Source organism: Melitaea cinxia, chromosome 11 (genome assembly GCF_905220565.1).
Source record: "Melitaea cinxia chromosome 11, ilMelCinx1.1, whole genome shotgun sequence".
Lineage (NCBI taxonomy): Eukaryota > Metazoa > Arthropoda > Insecta > Lepidoptera > Nymphalidae > Melitaea > Melitaea cinxia.
This window is the reverse complement of record NC_059404.1, coordinates 12,616,275-12,639,976: the sequence shown is the minus strand read 5'-3', so window position 1 is coordinate 12,639,976 and position 23,702 is coordinate 12,616,275. Positions and strand designations below refer to the sequence as shown.

The 23,702-nt window shown below is 30.8% G+C and overlaps 2 protein-coding genes across 2 annotated transcripts in view; one reads left to right on the top strand and one right to left on the bottom strand.

Moving 5' to 3' along the window:
- The first annotated feature begins 5,185 nt into the window (after window positions 1-5,185).
- On the top strand, window positions 5,186-14,010 carry LOC123657824. The gene is made up of 3 exons (XM_045593334.1): window positions 5,186-5,236; window positions 11,570-11,792; window positions 11,908-14,010. Exons 1-3 carry the CDS (start codon window positions 5,186-5,188, stop codon window positions 13,338-13,340), a joined length of 1,707 nt encoding a protein of 568 aa, XP_045449290.1. The 3' UTR covers window positions 13,341-14,010.
- Window positions 14,011-22,740: 8,730 nt separating this feature from the next.
- LOC123657622 (cuticlin-1) overlaps window positions 22,741-23,702 on the bottom strand; it is an 86,282-nt gene continuing 85,320 nt past the window's right edge. The window contains exon 12 of the mRNA XM_045593143.1: window positions 22,741-22,974. Within this exon, the coding sequence (XP_045449099.1) occupies window positions 22,741-22,974 (234 nt within the window). The remainder of the gene's footprint in view (window positions 22,975-23,702) is intronic.

Here is a 23,702-nt window from a genome sequence, read left to right as displayed (position 1 = left end):
TATATTATTTGAGTGACTCTATATTTAAATGCTAAATATATTATTTGAGGGATTATATATAATTGAGTTATAAATTAACAAATAAGAAATTAAAATACATATATAATAGAAAATATAAACTTAATTCAATTGCAAACATAATTACATAACCAAATATTTAAATTACATCTAAAAGTTAGTCTCTAGTAATCTCGACTTATAATTCCTGTTTAACTTTATTAATTAATCAACGTTTTTTTAATGTTTAAAATTTTTTTTTTTGATTGTTTCTTTTACTTTTTTCTAAAACATGTTTTGTTTGATACGGAAGAGCACTACAAACTTTTCAGGGGCGTGTACAAAATAACCAAGGTTCAATGACCGTTATCATGAGGTAGCTGATTACCCGTCCCATTCTTTCAATGAATCTTACGTGAGATGTAATACCTACGGGTCCTCTTAACGTTTTTGGACGGTGAAAGTGTAAACACGGAGAGCGCTTTCATTTGAGAGTATTTTGTTTGCTCTTACAATATGTCAGATTATTATCATATATTTAATTGGCATTTTTAAATGGTACTCATTCAAGCTTAGCATTATTGGTAATGTACAAATAAAAATAAAACACGTGAAATTCGCAAGTTTCACTGCATTTGAAATGGCAAATAAGTTTATTTCTATTTACGCTCAAATAACATAACATGTGTGTTTCTAAATTTTATTTAAAAAAATATATAATTAAAACATTTTTTCTTTTATTATATTTATATATTATATTAAAATTCAAAAGTCAAAAAATCGGATAGATATTTAAATTTAATACTTGAATTACGATTCTTCATTCATCAATTTGAATACAACGCATTTCAGACGTTCATTGTCGCAATCGACTCTTACTTTCGTTACGGTTCAACGCACTGGGACGATAGAGGCTGAGATACGCCGAGATTCTGAGACGTTGATATGTCTGCGTCCTGTCTAGCTTTAAGGCTTTTTTTTAAATTGAACTACAAAACACATACATGATTCGTTTTTCTTAATTTTGAATATCCATCACTGGTTTATTTACTATCAAAATATATCTTTAAAATTACTAATGACTCTAGCTTTGAAGTTTCTTCTTAAAACAGTCATAACATTATATTATCAAAATTATAGTCGGCCAGCAATTAATAGACTTTTTAGCACACACCTGTTTTTTTGTTCACCTACAATCGATTACACCTGTACGTACCCTTTAATTTATTACATGCGTTTTTCTGGGTCATCATTTATTTTCAATTTAAAAGTATGTAAGTATATAATAAGTAGAAAATGTTGTTCTATAATATTATATTTTCATTCTTTCATTTGACTGTAAATTTCGTTAATGGTACTTTTTAATGCAGATTAAAGCAGGTAAAAAGGTAAGCTTAAAGTACCAACATAATAATCTTATCCTAATAAGTCAGATTCCATATTCTTCTGCTACAATTACAATAATTTTCTTAAATAGAATATTTATCTACAAAGTATATATTGTAAACATATTTTCTTTATTTATGAATCAAAATTTTGCGGAAAATATGACATAGAAATGATTAATTCAAGTATTTAATAATGTAGAAACGTTTTTATGATGTAAGCATAAAATTCTAAGTAATATTACTAAGAAACTTTAGACAACAGTTTAGCGTAGCGGTCATAAAAGTTGCTACTACGATCCCAGCTTAAGACAACTCTCTGAATTAATTATACAAACGTTTACTTCATATTGTGAATTACTTACTGATTTATTCATGATTAAGGCAATGGATACCTTTGCCTTGTAACAGCAATCCTTGAAGTTCGAACTCTATATTAATATTATCAAGATTACATTTTTTTTTGTTTTATTTTGCACACTAACCAGTGCGCTTTAATTTTCTTTTTAATTTTCAAATTTCACTTAGGACATCGAAAGTCATACACTTAAAATATATGACTATCAAAACTATGTATGCGTTGCTTACTTAACAAGATTGATATTTCTGTAATTACCTCCTTAAAATCTTTGAAAAGTGTTTTAATTTTAACAGTAACATTATATGTATAAACTTATCGACATGAAATAATTTGGTTTATGAAAACTTTTTTATCTTTTTATATGTCCGCATTTATTTATGTGTCCAGTCTTATCCGTGTTGAGTATTTGTTCAGATAGATCCTTTTCCACGAGATATCTGTGAATTTTCAAATACTATAAGAATGTTACTATAATGCCTATAACTTTTCACGAATTCAACTATTTTATTTCCATTTATTATAAAATATTTGATGACACGTCTAGATTATTTTAGAAAATGAGGAGTTCATTAAAGACTGAATTCTGAACGGGTTTCTTTTCTTTTTTTATAAGAAAAAACCAAAACTCGTGTAATCGTAATACTAGGTATTTCTATCATAATACGACAGTAATGACGTTATTAAAGAAATGACATACTTAATATAATACCTAAATATATTTTTAATTTCAGCAGAAACTTATTATATATTTAACATTTATAGCTTTTTATAGCATGTCTATAAACATTATAACCAATATTAATATATTATAAACTATAAGAGAAAGCAAGTTACATCATCATCATATCGTTTTAATTAACTCTCTTAATATAATAAATATTTAATATTATGTGCAGTTGTAGACAGAAAACTGTTCTTCTTATAAGAATATGTATTGAATTGGAATGGTCGATTTAAATGGTAATTTTTCTCCAATAAGAAAATATGTTTTTAAAAAAGAAAGTAAGAGAACACATTCATCAAAACATACCGTAACATGTTCACAAAAATAACTCACCTTAAATAAAGTACTATCACAATTACACAATCATTACAATACCAACCGTGTAGCATTCCATTGCTTACCGAGAAAAAAAAACCATTAAGTTCCTCTCAAAGAGTTCCGGCAATCCGGCGTTCACGAAGATACTTTCTCGTAGTCCCACGACCCACTTGCATCATAACCAGCCCGATATTCTGGAACGCCCAAAGCATTCGTGGTTGAATCGATTGGTCTGACCATGCCCTTACTTTCAACTTGTTCCTTCCAATTAAGTTTGGCAGCCGACCGTTTTGTATTTGTGGTTTTTATAATCGTGTTTTACACATGTTCATCGGGAACTTTTTGATTAATTATGAAAAAGAGAGTGTAATCGATTCATTTTAATTAATTCGATATCGAGTGCTCGTGACTGAAAATTATTCTCGTTCGAAGGGCTACGCCGCAACACTTTTACTAAATAATTAATTAAGTATATTCGGGTTTTAATTTTTGTTAATGTTTTTAAAAATAAAAATCAGACATAATTATTTTTGGTTAGTCTTCATGCATTTCATTTATTGGCGGGTAATTAACGTTAATTAACGTTCAAATATTTATTAAATGAGACTGTTACCCTTGAATATTATCTTCAGCGATTAATCTACCTTTATGTATACTGCTCTGTTTGCTCATAATTTTCTTTAAGTTTTATTACATACAAATATACCTCGATCATTATTATCAATAGAAAAAATTAATAAATATCTTTTAAATTTGAATAAATTGTATACCACTATATTCCAATAAATATTCTAAGAAAAATTAATCTATTTAATATTAATTTATTCAAAGAAATTTCAAATAACAAACGAAGTAAAGATATTCCCATTCATACTATAAACAAGTTCCATAAATTATCAACATAAATAATTATATTACAATATTCCTTGACGAACGCATATTGATCATAATCAGAAAACGGCGACTCGACTCTGACCCCTATTTTCCCATCTTTCATTACCCAAGTACAACTATCAGATAAGTTTTTGACAAGATGACATATGGGAAAAGTGTATCTAGCGTCTCTTTACAATTTACCTAACTTCATTTAGATGTTCCAAAGAAAGCACGCATGCTATTTATAAACAAAAAAAATCTTCTTTTTCGTGCATATTTTTCAAAATCCTTCTTTCGTTTGTCAATTAATATTATTTAATCAAAATCGTTGTAATAATAATTTAACCTCTTGGTTCTAACATTATTGCAAAGGACTTTATACAATTTTAAATCTTTTAAAATTGTTACGTTGTCATGATCTGTTTCACATTATGAGGTGTGGTGGGGGTAGCACCTAGCTTTGCTAATATCACAACCAAATAATGCTAATCTCAATTAATGTTGTTTTTCTATTAAGTAGAAGAGAGAAAGAGCGTCTGTCTTTATGCTGTTATAACCGCTTACCATGAAGCAACCTTACACTTGTTCACTATCCTATTGGTCTTAAATGATTTCAGTAGCAAGTTACAATCCTCCTTCTCTTTTAACATGATTCTCTTTCATTGACCAGTTTTTGATTCCGTTTATAGGTTAACCGATACGCGAAAAATATTCATTTTCTTGATGCTATCACACCAATAGTAGACAGAAATAATCAGCCCACTTACAATTAAATAAGTATTTGTCTCGTGGGTATAGAACTACAATGGGCGGGACCGCTCGATGAGAAATAAAACTACTTACATAGTTACGTTTGTCAGAAACTAGGTTTATTATGAGAGACTGGAACGGTGATTAAAAAACTTCGGTAGACAGATAACTGCTCTTATAAAATATAATAAAACACGGATTTAAATTAAAATTGGTTTTGTTTATCAATTATTCATCTGAATACTAGATGCTTTAGATAATTATTTTTATACGCAGACGTACTAAATATTGATGGATTTTATAGGCGTATAATTTGGCGTCGTAATACTTAAAATGAATATTATTTTTTGTTTTCCGAATATGCTTCTTTAATGGCCAGTCAATGAGTTTACAAGATTTATTATGAAAAAGTACTTCACATATTTCATGTAGTCAAAGTTTTTTCGTATTAATAAATAAATCTTAAAATCTACACTCATATCAAAAATGGCATTGATTACAACAAAACGTTATAGCTTAACATCAATACATCAATATTTAATTAAAAACTTTACAAATACAAAACCATTATATTCCACAGTATTTATACTGGAAAATTATTAAATTGTGTAAATTAGTACGTTGACGTCAAATACAATACCTAAATTCATTAGGAGTCCAATGTTGAAACTTTCCTTTTAAACTAAGAGTAGGTACTCGACAAATATTTGAACTTTCGCTTAACCAATAGTAGATATAGAAGCTGTATTTACGTTTTTTGTCCACAGATCCACGATGCGACACAGACGCGGGCTTGCTATAGGCATCCTTCTCGTGTTACACATGGTGAGACAATGAACTACGTATTTATTATTATTAATAAAATTAATTAAATATTAGTATCAATACAAGATTTTAATTATGAAATAGGATAAATATATATGATACTTCATGAATTATTACTTAATTTATAATTAAACGTTTATGTTAATAACTAATAGTATTAGATATAGATGGTATACAATTTTTTGCTATCACCATTTCCTTCCTGATTGAATATTTATTCAAATTAATTTAATCTTAGTATTTACACTGACCTAAACTTGTCAGTTTATTATATAGGATTAACAATATTTGCCGAAATTTAAGGTCAAGTATAGTTTAACTCTCTTCCTCTCTCTATAAGAAAAGCTCAATCTCATGCTTGTTTTAAAAAATATCTAAAGGCGCATTTTTTGTCACTAAATACCTCATAAATATCATTATCAGCTCCATAAATATTATGTAGTATTTGTTTATGTAGTATATATGTATATATTTATTTGTATATATGTATGTGTATGTATTATATGTGTATATGTATGTGTATATGTATATTTACTTCTGTTAATATCATACTGCTTGTTAACTATACGCCAATTCTTTATCAACTGTTTGTACACTTCCCTACCGCTTCTCTTTTTTTTCGCTATGTCCTATGCCCAAAGGTTGTCTGGAAGAAATCGCTCTTAGCGATAAGACCGCCTTTGTACATCTTTCTTTTCATGTATCACTTTTTTGTAATGTTTCTTTGTGGTGTACAATAAAGAGTATTTATTATTATTATTATTATTAAAATATTAGTGATTTCTCCTGTAAAATTGAGGACTCTATTGTGTACTGGGTCATATATTTTCATACCTTGAGAACTTTTACCAATATCTAATACACTCTTAATAAAATCAATGTTAATTGACTTCAGTAAGTTATTTTTACACATATCATATTTACTATACAAAACATTTGTATTGTAGATATTAATATTTATAATGAAGATGTCGAGTTTTCCTAGAAAACTTTCTCTCGTTCGGTTTAAATGTCTGTTGGGTTACGTGCTTGTGCTATTCACGAATATAGGTAATATAACATTGTTGGCGATTTCATGACTGGACAAATTTATATATTAGGCACTCAAGTTTTGAAAATACTTATTTTAAACATATTTTCCTATGGAATCGATAAGTTTTCTGATCGATTCTTAAGTAAAATATGCTTATAAAATGCTTGCGATGGGAACGTAAAATTCAGATCTTACTGAACTTCAAAATTAAACTAATCAAAAACCACTTTTATAGAACAATTTTTTTATACATTTAAAAAAATATAATAAATTTATATGCCCCACTAATCTATTTTTATATTTTTAACTTCAATAATAACAAAGTAATTAAATGAATACGTAAGCTTATAATTTAGTATTAAATAAAATGGACCGGCGCTTGAAAGTTAATGGTTTTTAATCGACACACTGCTCCTTATATGGCGCATCACTAGATCGCCGCGCACATTTGTCTCGATGTCGATGTTTTCACAACATTATCTGTTATTAGGATCTGAGTGATATATTTTATTTAATCGTTTCATTTTTTACATCTGTTACTATATTTAAAAAATGCAATTAAATGTAAGTTAAATTTTTTGATACTGTTGAACTGTAGGAAATGCTTATCACAATAGTATTAAATAATAAACGTAAATTATGACATATAATACAAAAATCTTTTTCGAGAAACCAAAATAAGTAACACAGTTTTTAATCGAATATTTTTGATTTAAAAAATTCGAACCATTATTATACAAAATTTGCATAATAATAAAACATACTGAATTCAATCATTTTACCGTGATATGTTACGATTTTTTTTTTATTTTATATAAATATAATACATTTAGATATATAAATATAATGTATTTAAACAGAATTTTATTAATTGGTTCTAACAAAATCCGTTCAATACTCAAAATAACGATCAGTATTACAAGACACATTCTAGTATTTACCCAGTAGACACCTCGTTTAACGATGTATCAATAACAATGAGTTGGGGTAAAACATCTAAGCAGTAAAAAGGGTAAGGCATCTCTTCCACGAGGAAATAGTACCAGATAAAATCAAATACGGTCAACGGGTAAAACGCCCGAATATGGTTATTGACCCACTACACTGACGGACATGTCTTGTTCCGTCTATGTACACTATTTACCTGTTTTGTCGACTCCAGTAGAAACAACTAACTTAAATGGTATCAATGTGGTTTAACTTTGTAAACAACTCCCAGTACTGTGTTACCGAGAAACGTAAAAAAAAAAACTGTTGAACTAATTTCAGTAATTATCTAGACACGTGCATAACTGCTCGCGAACTTTCCAATGAATAACATTTAAAAATTCACATGTTAACTTATATAAAATCGACGTCGTTTTACATGGATGACGTTTAAAAAATATCTTTTGAGAAATTTATTTAAATTAAAAATGTCAAAGCGACTGCCCGAGACCGACTCGATCACATTATATTCGAAAATTTGAATTCGAAACCGAAAAATTCAAAGGTTATAAATGGCATCGCGCGTCAAGCAAACAATTTTTATAGAATTTTTTGAGACTCTTTGACGTTGCTTATATAGCTATTCGACATAATTATAACGATATCCTACATATAAAATTTTATAGTTATTTTCTAAAAAATATCACTGTTTTAACTTCTGCCGATAAAACTTAGCTGTAGCTTATATTGCTAAGTATGTCTTTTTAGCGGTAACTAAAGCGTTTACTTTAACAATTCAGTTTTAAGAGAAGTTATTGGCTGTTAACGATACGACGTGCTAAGGTAATAGCGGTTGACGACAATAGACGGGTGTCGTAAGAGTAAAAGTCAGCTTTCCCGCCGGTCACGCGACCTACAGCCACGACACACATTGAACTTGAAATCCTGCTCGTCATTCTAGGTATTGTCCTACAACTTTTTTACGATGTTTTTGTATTTATATCAAGATCACACTTACTCGTCTCTTGTACTGAATCGTCTTACAAACAAGAATGTTTGTAAAACGATTTTATTTCTACATTTACCTACTTATAATAATTTTGTGTCGATAAGTAACATTCTTGAATACGTGTATTTTATATAAAGTGATAAAGAAAAGATTGACAGTGATTGTAAACAATTTTGTATAAAAGGTTAAAAAGTTAAAAATATTATTATTAAATATTCATATATTTGCATTTGCGTCGAAAGTACAACGTATTGACTTGACAGACTTTACTTATAATAATGTGTCTGCCCTTTGTTGACCTGGAAAAGTATACATATCAAGGCTTTCGTTCAAAATAGATATTAAATAAGAAATCTTAGGCTTCATTAAAATACCAGCTTTTATTTACAACGTATGTACGCGTGTAATTTATAATTTTACTTAGATAAAATAATAGTCTACATTAAAAAAAAATATTTGGCTATTATCTTAGGAATGAGACTAATAAGTTTTTTTTTTTTAATATTTAAGTATGTACACTATTCATCATCGTTTTGTTTACCGTAGACTGTTGGTAGTACATGTGTACATGTGATAATTGTTTTAAGTAAATTTGTGTTCACTAATCTCAAAAATTACACATATACAGGCGAACACTCAAATATTTATTATATATATCAATAAATTAAAAACATTACAGTTTACACGGTGATATATAAACTAAACAAACCGAAAGTTACGAATTAGCGATACGACAAGTACCTATTTAATGAAAGTAAAATTAGTCCATCGAGGCAACGACCGCGCTGTGACACAGTGCACTTGGCGGGCGCGCCTCGGCGGATACGAGCGCGGGCAAGCGGATCTCGCTCCACTAATACCTCGATTGAGTTGACATCAACTTTAAGATTTAAGTCTGACTGGACTAGCGTAGCAATATAGTGTGATACGTTTCGATGCTATCTGATGCGATATAATATAAATATATAAATATTTTAGGTAACGTGAACGCGATAATGTAACAGTTTTAAGATGGTGACTGGATATTTGGTATTAAAGACTTGCATCTTGCATCATTGGCAATATCGTTTTTCGTATGACGTTTAGTACGTCTAGTTTACATTTAGTTTACGTACTTAGTTACGTACTTATGAGTTTTTCTAGTTGTATATTTGGTGTCATTACTTGATATACCTACTAGTTACCAGTGTATTTTTAGTTAATTATATGTATATTATTTTAATTGTTATATTGTGATGTATAGCTATAGGAATGCAAAGACTGTAAACACTACAATTGATAAAAATTTAATTGTAATAAAAAATAATAAAAACTACAGGTACACAATTAGCATGTACAACATTTATATGTGTGATTTTTTTATAAGTATATAGTTTATCAACAAATTTGGAATCCCTTTTGTCTGGTGTAGTTTGTATATTAAAAAGACCGTGTACCCGCATATCTCGTAAATACTGATCTCGGAGTCATATAACGAATCAAGATCTAATCCTAAGTACTTTTCGACCAAATGTATTACAAACTGAATGTAATAAAAAATGTCCTAACTAATTAACACAATTTTATCCTCATTCAATTGACCATTGTGGGTATGTGTTATAATTTAAATATAGGAAATATAGTATAATAAACTTCTTTTCTTTTTGTGCCGACGTGATTAACTTTGCAAGCTTTAATTCAACGGCCTTACTATGTGCTCAACGAGTTTCAACTTGTTGACATACTTAAGCATTCTATCATATATTCTTGACTTAGTAAATGGAACGGTTTCTTTTTTATTTATTTATTTAACTTTAACATCTAAAATGTTAATTACTGAGAAAAATAATTAAGGTTAGTATGGGAAAAAACTGTAGAAAAAAGTATAATACGAACACAATAAACCTTCTTGAATCATTACAATCATTTGATACGGAACGACTTATCAAAGTTACCCAACGTCGAACACTCCGAATCATTTTTTTATAATGACTATCGCCTTGAATAGTGTAATTTCTTATTCGTTTCAACTTTCTCTTTTGTATATTGGGTTACGTAATATTAATACGCGTAGAAACAATTGAGACACGTCCATCCAGATTCCTATCTTGAATAATTACTGGACACAACCAAGTGCTCGGAGGATGAAACTATATATTTAGTCATAAATCTTTATTGATGATATAAAGATGCCTTCATATTTCTTTGCTAAGGTCGGAACCGATACTTTCTAATTTCGTAGCCCGAGGCAAAACGAATGAGATGTATAAAATTTAGACGATACGATAACACTAGGTTCACAGATGGGCGACGATTTATTTTGGATTAAAAACTGGTGACAGATTTTGTATTTATTAAACGTTGTTACCTCCTTCCGATTACCAAAACAATTCCGGCAAAATTCGACGGGAAGCCTAAAAAACAAGATATACTTAATTAATGGTGAAGTGTAAAGTTGTCAGAACTAGTTTAATGTATATTCCGAGAGCAGAACGGTCAATTGAGCGATGATTTAAATCAAATGCAAAACCAGTACCATGGCAACTTTCACAATATGATGATTCTATTCACGTCGAGGAAATTTGAATCCAACAGCCATCTAGTCAGTTTTGTTTTATCTCAGAACATAGGTTCCGCGGTTGTCGCATAACTTGACACGGGTGCTGGTTTGAAAACTTTAAGCGGTTAGTGTGTCGAATTAAATAACTCTTAAAATATTGCCCACGCGCTAGTGAAAGCTTCAAGTGCTACAAAACATATAATTTTCTTGTCAAAATAACGTATGAGATTTAAAAGGATGCTTGTTAACTTGTTTAATTATTTTTTACTAAGACGAGCGTGCTTTTAACTTGTCGTGAGTAGTCATGAACAAATTTTTATACAAAATCAAATAAAGATAAATTTAACTTTACCTTATGTTATATATTTTAAAGTATTTTTTTATAAAGTGATAATACAGTTCAAGAAAAATATTTCACAACCTAACATTAGTTTGTTTGTTATAATATGTAAATTAGCATCGCGTAAAAACTGCACAGAATTTCAGATTTTGTCAGTTGTATTTTTGGCAGCGTAACCTAAATTGCGGTGCCTTTTTTATAATTTCTAGACAAAAGAACATGATTGTTTCACACTTTACTACTGCAAAACAATATCTAAAATTATTAGGTTTTCTTATGATCGAAACTTAAAATTAATATATATTCTTATGTTTGTCTGTTACAAGCGCATACTGCCGTTGTAAAACTTTAAATTTAATTAATTATTCACTTATTTAAAAATTTCAGTCATACGTGGTCGCTATCAAAAGTTAAGAAAATCGAAGAAAAATAGTTGAATGAGTATTCGGGACACATTTTTAAGGATATTATTTTTTATTTTTCAGAGTGGAACTCTCAGCGACCAAACATCAAATGAAAGTGGAGGTGGTGGAGGCAGTCCTAGCGCAGACTCAAACAATGCAGCAGAACCATCAAGCGATCAGTTGGCTATGGAATCAGCAGAGCGAGAAACGCCTAGCCATGCGTATAATGGTCCACCTCCACCCGTACCACCGCCACATAACAGAAGACAGAATCCTCCACACCATCAGCCACACCACTCAATAGGTAAAAAATGTTTTGTACAAAAACCAACATATGTATATATAAATGTTTTATACATATTAATGTGTAGAACTTTTTGTAAGAATCAGCAATTGAAAGTTTTAATTTCTTTTTTCAGGTATGCCAAGGATTCCTAATCATCATCAAATTCATTCAAAACCTTTTGGGCTCGGTCCTCCAGTTAATCATCACAAAAATGATATTGGGTCAGGTTTCCGTGGTCCTCCACCTCCACCTGCACCGCCCGCTGATGCTCAAACTTCTGCCAGTGACAAAGTTTTTAGTACCACAGGAGATGTTTGGCCAGCACCTGCTCCTGATATGCCTAAGATTTTATCACTTGATGTCAAGTGTGAGAAAAATGCTATGAGAGTGTTTTTAAGTTTTGACAAGCCATTCTTTGGTATAGTATTTTCTAAAGGACATTACTCAAATCATCAATGCGTACATCTTCCACCTAATCTAGGAAGAACATCGGCGTCATTCGAAATTGGTGCGCACGCTTGTGGTACGGCTGGCAGTGGAGATCCTAGATACCGTGGCGATGTCGCGGCGGCCGGAACATATTTCGAAAATGTAATTGTGATACAATATGATCCACAAGTACAAGAAGTATGGGATCAAGCACGTAAATTACGTTGCACTTGGCATGATCAATACGAGAAAGCTGTTACGTTCCGTCCATTCCCAGTAGACATGTTAGATGTAGTTCGTGCTGACTTTGCCGGTGATAATGTGGGCTGCTGGATGCAAATACAAGTCGGAAAGGGACCTTGGGCTTCAGAAGTATCAGGACTTGTCAAGATTGGACAAACAATGACAATGGTATTGGCGATTAAAGATGACGATGCAAAGTTTGATATGTTAGTTCGTGATTGCGTAGCTCATGATGGTCAACGCGCACCTATACAATTAGTCGATAGGCGAGGCTGTGTAACCAGACCAAAGCTTATGTCAAGATTTACAAAAATAAAGAACTTTGGGGCGAGTGCGTCAGTTCTTTCATACGCTCACTTCCAAGCATTCAAATTCCCCGATTCAATGGAAGTCCACTTCCAATGTACGATACAGATTTGTAGATATCACTGTCCCGATCAATGTTCCGACGTTGGCCCGAACGTTATTGCACCCCATGCTGAATATGGACCACCACAGATTGACTCATACCCTGTTAATGTGGAAATAAGAAGGGATGAACGACGAGTTCGAAGACAACGCAGAGCCACAACGCCTGAGAAAGAAGTTGGTGTAAATAGAGTAATCCGCGTTGTGTCGGCCGGTGACCTAAATTTAGATACCTCAGAAGAGAATACACCACCGAAAATCGTACCAACTCCAGGTTTAGTTTGTATGACAACTCCAGGCTTTGCCGCAACACTCGGTGCCCTTCTTGCCACATTAATATGTTCTAGTGCAATGTCAGCCGTTCTGTTCTTTAAACTACGACCTATTTCAAAATTGAAGAAGAAAACTGCCGCAATCAGCACGATACCACGGCCGCATCCGACGACTGGACCTCATATTATCTCGAAAAGTCGATTTTACTCGTAACATGTAGAGCTCTTTTAATTTAATTTGTAAATAGTAGTGTAATGAGACTGAAGTATCATCATACCAATACATCGTTAAATATGCTCAAATAATTTAGATGCTATTGGAAATCATTTAGTTTTATCCTTAATCAATTGAACAAAACAATGAATTGCATAATTATACTAAATCATGCAACCTGGCTTCAGTTGAGTATTCTCGGTCACGAATAAAAGATATACGAATAAATTACTAACTTTCTCGATAAGCCCAAATGTAGTATTAAAACTTCAAGTACAATCTTCTGTTACCTCTTATTGAACTGTGTTTGATACAGGGGCAACGGAAAATCGAATACGTGATTTAGCATCACTTAGGTACACCGCTAGATATAATAATTTAAATTAACTTGTCATTAGTATTAATATTATTTATTTTAATTAAGTTTTTTATAGTCATTACCTATTTACTAGCTATGATATTTACTTTACCACCTGAGTACCTCTCCTTCTTTTTAATGTTTAGTTACGTTTTCTTGTTTTATTTTATAATGACTATGAAATGTTATATTTAAATGATGTCGTTTATCGCCAAATTGATGTCGAGTGTCTTTATATGTTTCACTAATTTAATCAATGATGTACGACAACATGAACAGATGTAGTATTGAATATATCTAAACAATATAAGATTGTGTACGTTTTATTTTAAAAATCCTAATTTTCAAGAACTTAAAACCATCCTTTTTTTAGTTAGAATGATTTAGTATGATAGGAGTTAAACTGAGTGACAGGATAAGAAATAGGGAGATAAGGAAACGTTGTGGTCTGAAAGAAGATGTAGTGACAAAAATTGAGAAAGGTATGCTCAAATGGTTTGGTCATGTCAAGAGAATGAGTGAACAATGATTGACGCAAAAGTGTATAATGCAAGTGTGAATAGAAGGGTTTTTTTATATGTAAAGTTATGTCCACAGGCTTTTAATGCCCGTGCTTTTGTTATTCCGAATTTTAATTTTGGTAGTGATCGTTTACTTGGTAGGTACACTACTGCAGCTTACATTAAGAAAACTAATTATTCTATCTTAGTATCCCTAATGCAGACGTGTGTCCACCGACCAAAATTAAGAATGGAAGGGTTGGAAGAGGTAGACCTAGGCGGTAGGAAGGGGTTCCGAGACCAAATAAGGGACGTTTTGAAAAAAGTCCAGGTCAAGAGTACCCTAAACCGAAGAGCATGTATGAAGGGAATAATGAAAGTGGACGAAGCCAAAGTAGTATGTAAGGATTGTAGCAAGTGGAAAGAAGTGATCTCTGCCTACCCCTACGGAAAAAGGCATGATTATATGTATGTATGTATTAAAACAATATATCCTAAATTGAATTATTTCATAAAAAAATAAAGTATGCAGAAATTTGTCAAATGACAGTTCCATTCTAAATGCAAATATTCTGTTATTTTATTCATAATTTTGTTCATAAACATGCTATTTTGAGAAAGTTGCTCCAAGTAATGATTTCATAAGAAAAAACTGAATGTGAATAGAATAATATATATGTATATTATACATGAGTAAATTATCAAATAATATTTTATGCACTTAAAATTATAACAATGTTTATAAACCTATTAATTCATTCAGACGTAACATGGTCGCTAACTATTAATATACACGACTGAATTCTGTCATATTTTTAAAGTGAAATTGCCACTATAATATTAATTCTTCAAGATTTATGTAATGTTGACAAAGTGTGATTTATATTTCTTGTGGTATTAAGATGGGTGCAAAGAAAAGTCACAGTTTTTTTTTTGTTTAGTAATGAAAGTTATTACTACGTACAATAATCTAATCATAGCATAAAAAAAAAACTAAAAAAACGCGCTTTTATAATTAAACCAACCTAAAAAGAAAAATCTTAACCCTGAAAATCCTAATTAGGATAACGAAATAATTATCCTAATTAGGATTGTCAGGGTTAAATGATATAATACCAAAAAATATATAAATTTTCTCCTACATAAAATAATTGAATAAACAACTCAAATTAGTGACGTCGTTGTCGATTCTGTACTTTTACTTTTATCCTCTCTTCGAAGATAATAAGAATGAGTTTCGAGATGCAACCCAGTGTCTTCATAGCTAGAATCGATAAACTAAATTTAATTATATTACTTTGGTGAACCTATATTTTAGTTATTCCAACAACAACAACAAATTAGGTTCCATTCATAGTAAAAATTATAAATTAGTATCAGTAGCACAATAACAACGAAAATCAGTAATGTGTTTATTTTATTCAGCCTATAACATCCCACTACTGGATATAGGCTTTTTTCTCTACGTAGAAGGAGTTAAATATTCCGGAGCCTAACGAATCTGTAGTTATTAAACTAAAATGTTAATGTCACTTAAAGGTAAAAAATGCATAGGTTTATTTTCGTTTAATACCTAAGGACCTTTACACCGATGTTCCTTACGCACCTCCAAACCTTTAGTTGCGCCATTATGACATTATTTCGCTAATGTTAATCAATGAAGAAGAATATAAAAGATTTATTAGAACACCGATTACATTTTTCAGAGATTTTAAACAATAAGAATTAAAAATCTTAATCCCTCAACAACTTGTTTTTTTTTTTCAAATAAAAATATTCACTATCTGAATACATCATAGTATTTCAAGCTTCATGAACTTGTAATCAAACTATGCAACCTAAATGCAAATATATTTTTCCAAATAAGGGTTTCAATAACTGAAATCCAGACAGTCTCTTGGTGAGTAGTTGATACGACAATCTCAAAAACTTATGACACACTTATCTATATAAATAAAAACAATGTATGTTTGTTCTTAAAGCGTTCTGAAACCATTGATCAGATTTAATAAAAAATGTTCTGGGGACACCTATGAGGGTTCCTGCCAATTATGCATTCCTCTTCCGAAGCTGAGGTGGGTCGCTAGTATGAGCTAAAGAGATGTTCTCGTAGTAACGTCTGTTTTATCTAATAATTAAAGCCAGACTTTGCTGTCTACAAAACATCATTACATCTAAATACAAAGACAAAATTTAAAAAATGTATGCTAAACTAAGATCTATTAATATTTTTTTTAAATATTTTTATAGCAATCAAAACAAGTGGTCATATTATATCAATCATAATATTTCTACTCACATGATATGAAAGGTAATACTTTAGATATAATCTCTTTGTATCATAAAGTATTGCATATTACAACATTTATAAAAAAAATCAATGGCATTTGTATGTTTCGCACACAAATCTTTATTTATTCTGTCATTTAAGTGCAGAGTTAAGCTAATATTATTGTCAGATTACTTAAAATTTTAATACGAATACATTTCGACACTTATCCTAAATTACACAAAACGAATTATTATAAGATGTTATTCTTTTCATGTTTTTTTTTTTTTGAAGTGTTCTTATGTACAGCAAACTAAGGTAGGGCACAGCAGGAATTATCCAGCTCAAAATCTGGAGCCGCCCGACCGAGGACACAGCGAAATAATACTGCTTTCAAGCAGTATTATGTTCCTGTGGTGAGTAAAGTTACCAGAGCTCAAGAGGGGATTGGGGGGTAGGGTCTGGCATTACAGGCGTCTATAAGGTAGTCTTTAATCGCTTACCTTTAGGTAAGCCGCATGCTTGTTGTCGACCTAGTTGAATAAAAATATTTATATTTATCAAAAAATATATATATAGTTGTAACAATCGGATGTTATCTGTAAGACAAGCATTAAGTTGCTTACCTTAGGAACAGACGACCGTGTGTAAGTTATAAGATATTTATTTATTTATATAAAAAAAATACTGTATACCTTCAACAACGCACACGAATTTAATATTGTAACTTGAATATTCAATTTATAATACGTTTCAATTTGTAATAACCTGACAACAAGATGTTAGTAAATATTGTTTTTATATTTATTTATGTGACACTGAGCCATCAAAAGTCCTAAGAAAGTCACAAGGATGAGCGCCTAAATTGCTTAATATTCGACCTTAATTTTATGCTTACTTTAGAGTGAAAACTATAAACGAATGACGTCTACCCTAAACACTTACACTCCTATCATAATAACGACCCTACCATATCATATACCACATTTGTCACATGCATGCAGCTATAGTTCTTCATAAAACAAGCGCTGTGATGCAGTGGTGCGGGACAGCTCTTAAGCATCAACGGTCGCTGATTGGTAGCGGGGCGGATATTTGTATTTGTTTCCTACCTTGATGTATGTCATTGTCCTACCGTGACTCGGAGAGCAATTAAAGTTGTAGGTCGGAGTTTTTTTTTATATCACTAGGTCGGCAAACAAGCGTACGGCTCACCTGATGGTAAGAGATTACCGTAGCCTATAGATGCCTGCCACACCAGAAGCATCGCAAGCGCGTTGCCGACCCAATCCCCAATCCCCAATCCCCCCCCCCCAGAAGCTCTGGTCACCTTACTCACCAACAGGAACACAATACTGCTTGAAAGCAGTATTATTTAGCTGTGATCTTCTGTAAGGTCGAGGTACTACCCCAGTCGGGATGCTCCATATTTTGAGCAGGAAATTCCTCAATTCAGTTTTTATGAAAGTTAATAATCGTTACTTATAGAAAGGAATACGCCAACCCGCAGTGGAGCAGCTTGGTAGACGAAGCTCTGACTCCTACATTAAGAAAGAGGCCTATACTATAATTGGAATATTAGAGGCTGGATGAAATCATCGATAAAGCACAAAATATCAGATTTTTACTTCATACAGAGTTATGTGTAAAAAATTAATAAAATAAGTTATATAAAAGTAACTGCTGCGTTATTGAACTCTTACTTCTTCTCCTTGACTATGCTGATGCTTGTTATCTAGATGCTACTGAAGAATAAGTCAATAAACTGGAGAGACAACAGAACTCATACATCCGTTTTATTTTTGGACTTCGTAAGGCACGTCTCTCTCTGACCACGTCTCTATGTTTTGAACTGAGCTCAAATGGCTTCCTAATGCGAAGCCTAATTCGCAGGAATACTCATATTCTTTGTCTACTTTATAACATTTTATTTATTCCCTTGTCACCTAATTATATAACCTTCGCGAGCGTTTTGTGTTGTTACATTCTCCTGGTTCCTCGTGCCGATCCAACGTACAACTACTGTTGCGTATTCCTTCACACTATTCTAGTTTCTATACTAATTCCTATACCGTCCACGCAGTTAGGCTGTGAAATTCATTGCCGTCATCAATTCGCACTTGTACGACTATATATACTTTAAAAAAAAAAATTAAAAGAGCATTATATTTCCTTATCATATTCCTTAATATATATGTATATGTTGTGTGTGTGTATGCGTATATATGTATATACAAAATCTATTTTTCATCCCCCTAAATGCTAAGGGTAGTCCACCCCAATTTTTTTTTAATTTTTAGACAAATTATTTATTTATTATTTTTTTATGATACAACATTAAAAAATACATACAACCCTAAATTTTCAACCCTCTAAAATTAACCCTTATTTTTAAATAGCGTTTAACGGTAAGACAACGTTTGCCGAGTCAGCTAGCGTATATATATTTCAATGATTTAATGTTTTCTTATTGTACGTCTACCTACTTTAATTTCTGTCTGTAACCGCCCCTTTTTGGGTGTGCTGGAAGAAATCTCTTACAGGCATAAGCACACCCATTATACGTAAGTCTCCATATGCAAATATATTATGTATAGAATTTTGTACGTATAAAAAATTGTTAAATAAATAAATAAATTACTACGACAATCAACACGAGCAAAGTATCTCATTGGTGAAAGAATTTAGAAGAAATTCTTGATTCCATTCTGAAAATTGAGATGGCAGTACTAAATAGAACATTGGTTCACGAACCAATGTGATATTTGTGTTTGCTAGCAAACGAAAAAAAACCGACATCGACAAGTAATCAGATCAGATCAGTAGTCAAATCTCGATCAATTTTAAATCAAAGCTCAGGACAAGCACCCGCATTCGATTGATAATAACATAATTGTGTTTGCTCGCAAACGAAAAAAAAAACGACTTCAATTACATCGACAAGTAATACAACGTAGATCGACGAAAAAATAGTCAAGCAACTACGCGTTATCAAAGATTACTCAAAAAGTAGTTATCAGATCTCGATAAAATTTATATTTGACCACATGATAAACATCAGCTTTCGATTAAATTAAGAATTATCAAAATCGGTACACCCAGTAAAAAGTTATTACGGATTTTCGAGAGTTTCCCTCGATTTCTCTAGGATCTCATCATCAGATCCTGGTTTCCTTATCATGGTACTAAACTTGGGATATCTCCTTTCCAACAAAAAAAAGAATTATCAAAATCGGTACATCCAGTAGAAAGTTATGCGGTATAATACAACGTAGGTCGACGAAAAAAGCGTCAAGTAAAAACGCATTATTAGATATAGCTCGAAAAGTAGTTGTTAGATCTCAAATAAATTTAAATGGGACCAATTGGCACACACCACCTTTCGATTAAAACAAAATTTGTCGAAATCCTCCTCCTTTTTTGGAAGTCTGTTAAAAAGAATAAACCAAAGCTATGAAGATGCACATTTAAAAATATAGTCGAATGGTAAACCAATTTTTTTTTTTTTGAAGTTGGTTAAAATAAACAGTACGTAATCATCAAAGAAATAAAATTTGAAACATTCTAAATAATATTCCTTTTTCCTGTATATTTATTAATTTACTGAAATTAATTTAATATTAATTGAATAGTTAAGTGTAAATAGATACTCTTAGTAAGAATGCACTGGGCACATTACAACAAAATGTACATATTTACTTTGTTCTCATTATACAGTGTCCTTTAAAACGCAAAAAAAATTGCATATTTTAACTCTAGATATATTGTGCTATTAACATTTTGCAACATCACATCACTTCCGGAATTATTTTTAATTGGGTTATTTAATAACAAAGTGTTTTCCTTTTTGTCCATCGTGTAGAAATAATAATAAAAAAATGATTATATTATCAACATAACTTTTATTTCATTAAATATTAACAAGTGCGTTCGTTTAGACACCTCTCGTCACATTCATACATATAAATATAAACAAAATGTTTATAATATATACTGTCTTAACTTCCCAATACAAAAGGATAAATGAAACACATTATATGTAGAGTATAGATAAATACCAAAACCACTTTGTAGATACGAGTAAAAAAGTCATTAAAGTAACTTAAATACGTGTAAAAATTGCACTTAAAACTTTTATTAAATTTCTCACGAAATTTCATATTGCTTATGAAATAATAGTTAAAATAAATGCAAGATTTTTGGGTGGCAATCGTATTATAATAATTATCTTAAATACATAACGATTGAAAGACCTTCCACCTCTATATCATAAAATATATTTATATTTGCAATAAATTTCAAATTAGATAATATTATGTAATTTATTATTTAATTTAACAGAATAAATAAGAGACTTTTTAAATTAAACATCAAATTGATATCGGTCTTTCAATCAATCATTTAAAACTTAAATATTTTAAATAACTAATTCTGAACTTAAAATCTAAAAATATAGATTATTAATTTTAAAGTTATATTTGAGCAAAATAAGGATACAATGATAAAGAAAAATAATATGAACCGTAAATGCTGAATAAATGCATATTATTTTAAAACAATGCGTTTATTAAAATTACATCATTAATGTATTCATTGGTGTTTGATCATATTTTATAAAAATATTAGCATCTTTAACTTAACTAAATTATTCTAGTAATGTACAAACATCATATATGTATAAGGGAATTGAAGGGAATGATAATAAAAAACAAGTTACTATATAAACAAACAAAAAAATTTGTATCAAAAATATACAAAAATATTTTTTAGATAGTAACAATTTAAAGATCTTCATAAAATTGAAAGTACCTTAGATTCACTTGTTCCTAACAACCCCACTTTTCATTCGTTTAAATTATATTATATATATTAAAATTAATAGTTAAAAATATATTAAAATATCAATATTTGAATTACACACAAATTCAGAAAGGGTTATCGAATATATAGTTGCATTACCATCTTTGCAATTTAAACAAACTTGATGTTAGAATACGTAGGACGTATTGTTTTTAAGCATTTGCTAAAATATTAACTGTTCATTTATAAAAAATAATCGGTATAAATCAGCACTTCCAAGAAATTCTTTGCCAATTGCATGTGTTTTCTGTTTTTAAGGCATAACTACTCATAAATGTATCTACATTATGTCCCCACTAACTACTACGATAATGTTGGTGTAAGTATTACTTGAAGGTGTCCAAATGATAAAAAGGAAATCATTGCAATTTGAAAGATATCGAAAAAAAAAAAACATATTTTATCTAAGCTTATCCTAATGGCATGACTCGACGTTTATTCTTAACCACTAAGTATGAAAGAACACAAGATGTAATATAAAAATACATTATAAAAAAGAAATCTGTACAAAACTTAACGTATATAATTATGTATAGTTTTCACAACATCAAAGTGAATATTATAGAGCTATATAAAATACGTAGCACTCTTTAGCACCATCGTTGTTTTCGAGGCGTTTTTGATATAGAACCATTGTTTTCGTACAACTAATATATTCTTGACAAGATGGAGTTACCGATTTCGGTACAATGTTAAAATTGTTTCAACTGACCAATTCAAAGAAATATACATGATTTAGATAGTAACAACTAACTCAGTGACAAATTAAAAATAAATGAACTTTTGAATGACAATACAATTTTATAAAAATAATAAAAGAAACTATCGAGAAAAAAATTTTTAAAAAAAAACAAAACCATTTTTTAATTAACTGTTTGGCTGAGTGCCCAAAAACAAAAATAGTTTTAAGAAACTATTGATCAGTTAGAAATGATAATACGGTTCGGCCAACTAACACAAATGAAAATTCCTTGCAACTTGGCTTGCAGTTAGGCTTTTTGAATGCGTGTCTGGCCAAATTAAATGGTGTCTGGCTTTTGCCAGGCTTTTTAATTTTAATCAGTCAACTCGCAATTAAATTTTAAGATTTGTTATAATAATAATGAAAAAAGTAAATATTTAAAAAAGCTTGTATTAACAATGCAGTTTTTCTTGTCGTATGTCGTATTAATACTAAACAATAAGACACAAAATCCTTATGAATTTAGGGTCTCTGGTCTTTTTTATCAAATGTCCGGTCGAACTGGCTAGTCTGTTACTAGATTTAACGACCTCGCAACCCTATTTGTTTTAATTACTTTGGCCGACAAATGTACCCAAACACAAAAAACCTCTTAAGAAATTATTGATCAGTTATTTTTTTTCACTAGACTGTTCGGCCGACTAATACAAAAGAAAAGTCCTCACACCGCGTCAGCCTTCTCTAGAATGGTGTGGATGGGGGGTACCTAGAAGTCTCAGCGCCATCCAGGCGGCGAGTGAGTGCGAAGCGGGAGCGGCAGTCATAGCGGGCGGTTGTGACGTCATTCGTGACCGAAGTTTCTGGAGCAATACCGCGGCCGCTAAAGCAGCACCAGCCGCCGCGCCCGCGGCCGATGCGAATAACGCTCCGAAACTTACCGCTCCCATACATATGCCATATACAACCTGGAACCAGACAGGTTATCATAGACATTGTAGTTTTTATAGACAGATTATTATAAAATACAGCTTGTATACATATATAACATTATGCTTATATAACATTGCTTTTACTTCCGTTTATCCTTATACCTCATTACGTATCTTTTTACGGCCTAATCTTTACAAATAAATGGGCTTTATTAATTGGTGGTTTATTTTTTGTACGAAAATTTATTCATTGAAGAACAGTAGAGAGAAGAATAAAGAAGAGATACAAACATTCATACAATACAAACATTCATACAATACCAAAATCTGTTTCAACAGGACATTAAACCATAGACAGTCAACTTTGATGTCTTTCATAACTACTACACAAGAGCGGATATCAGCTATAAAGCTAATTGTCAAGGATATAAACATATATCACAAGTAATAAAAGAGGATGACTATAAAAGCAACATTAACAACAAAGTAAGTATTACTGCTGGTAGTTAAAACAGTGGCTAATTTATTAAAGTGATTTTACGTGTACGTTTATGAGATAGGGCCTGATTTGTCGATTGCTGATAAAGTATATTTCTATCTAGCATGTAACGGAATCTAATCGGTAAAAGTTTACGATATTTGCTTGTACTTCACCATCAAAAACTATTTTGTCTGTAAAATATTCCTATTTGCAACATATAAATCTAAAAATTATCATTTAGTAGTTAAGATGAAACAGACTCTAATGGTCTATTCATAGGTTA

Coding starts and splice junctions, on each gene's coding strand:
- LOC123657824 (XM_045593334.1), top strand. CDS start 5,186: ATGCGACACAGACGCGGGCTTGCTATAGGCATCCTTCTCGTGTTACAC. Junction 5,237..11,569: donor TCCTTCTCGTGTTACACATG/GTGAGACAATGA, acceptor TTTATTTTTCAG/AGTGGAACTCTCAGCGACCA. Junction 11,793..11,907: donor TCAGCCACACCACTCAATAG/GTAAAAAATGTT, acceptor TTCTTTTTTCAG/GTATGCCAAGGATTCCTAAT.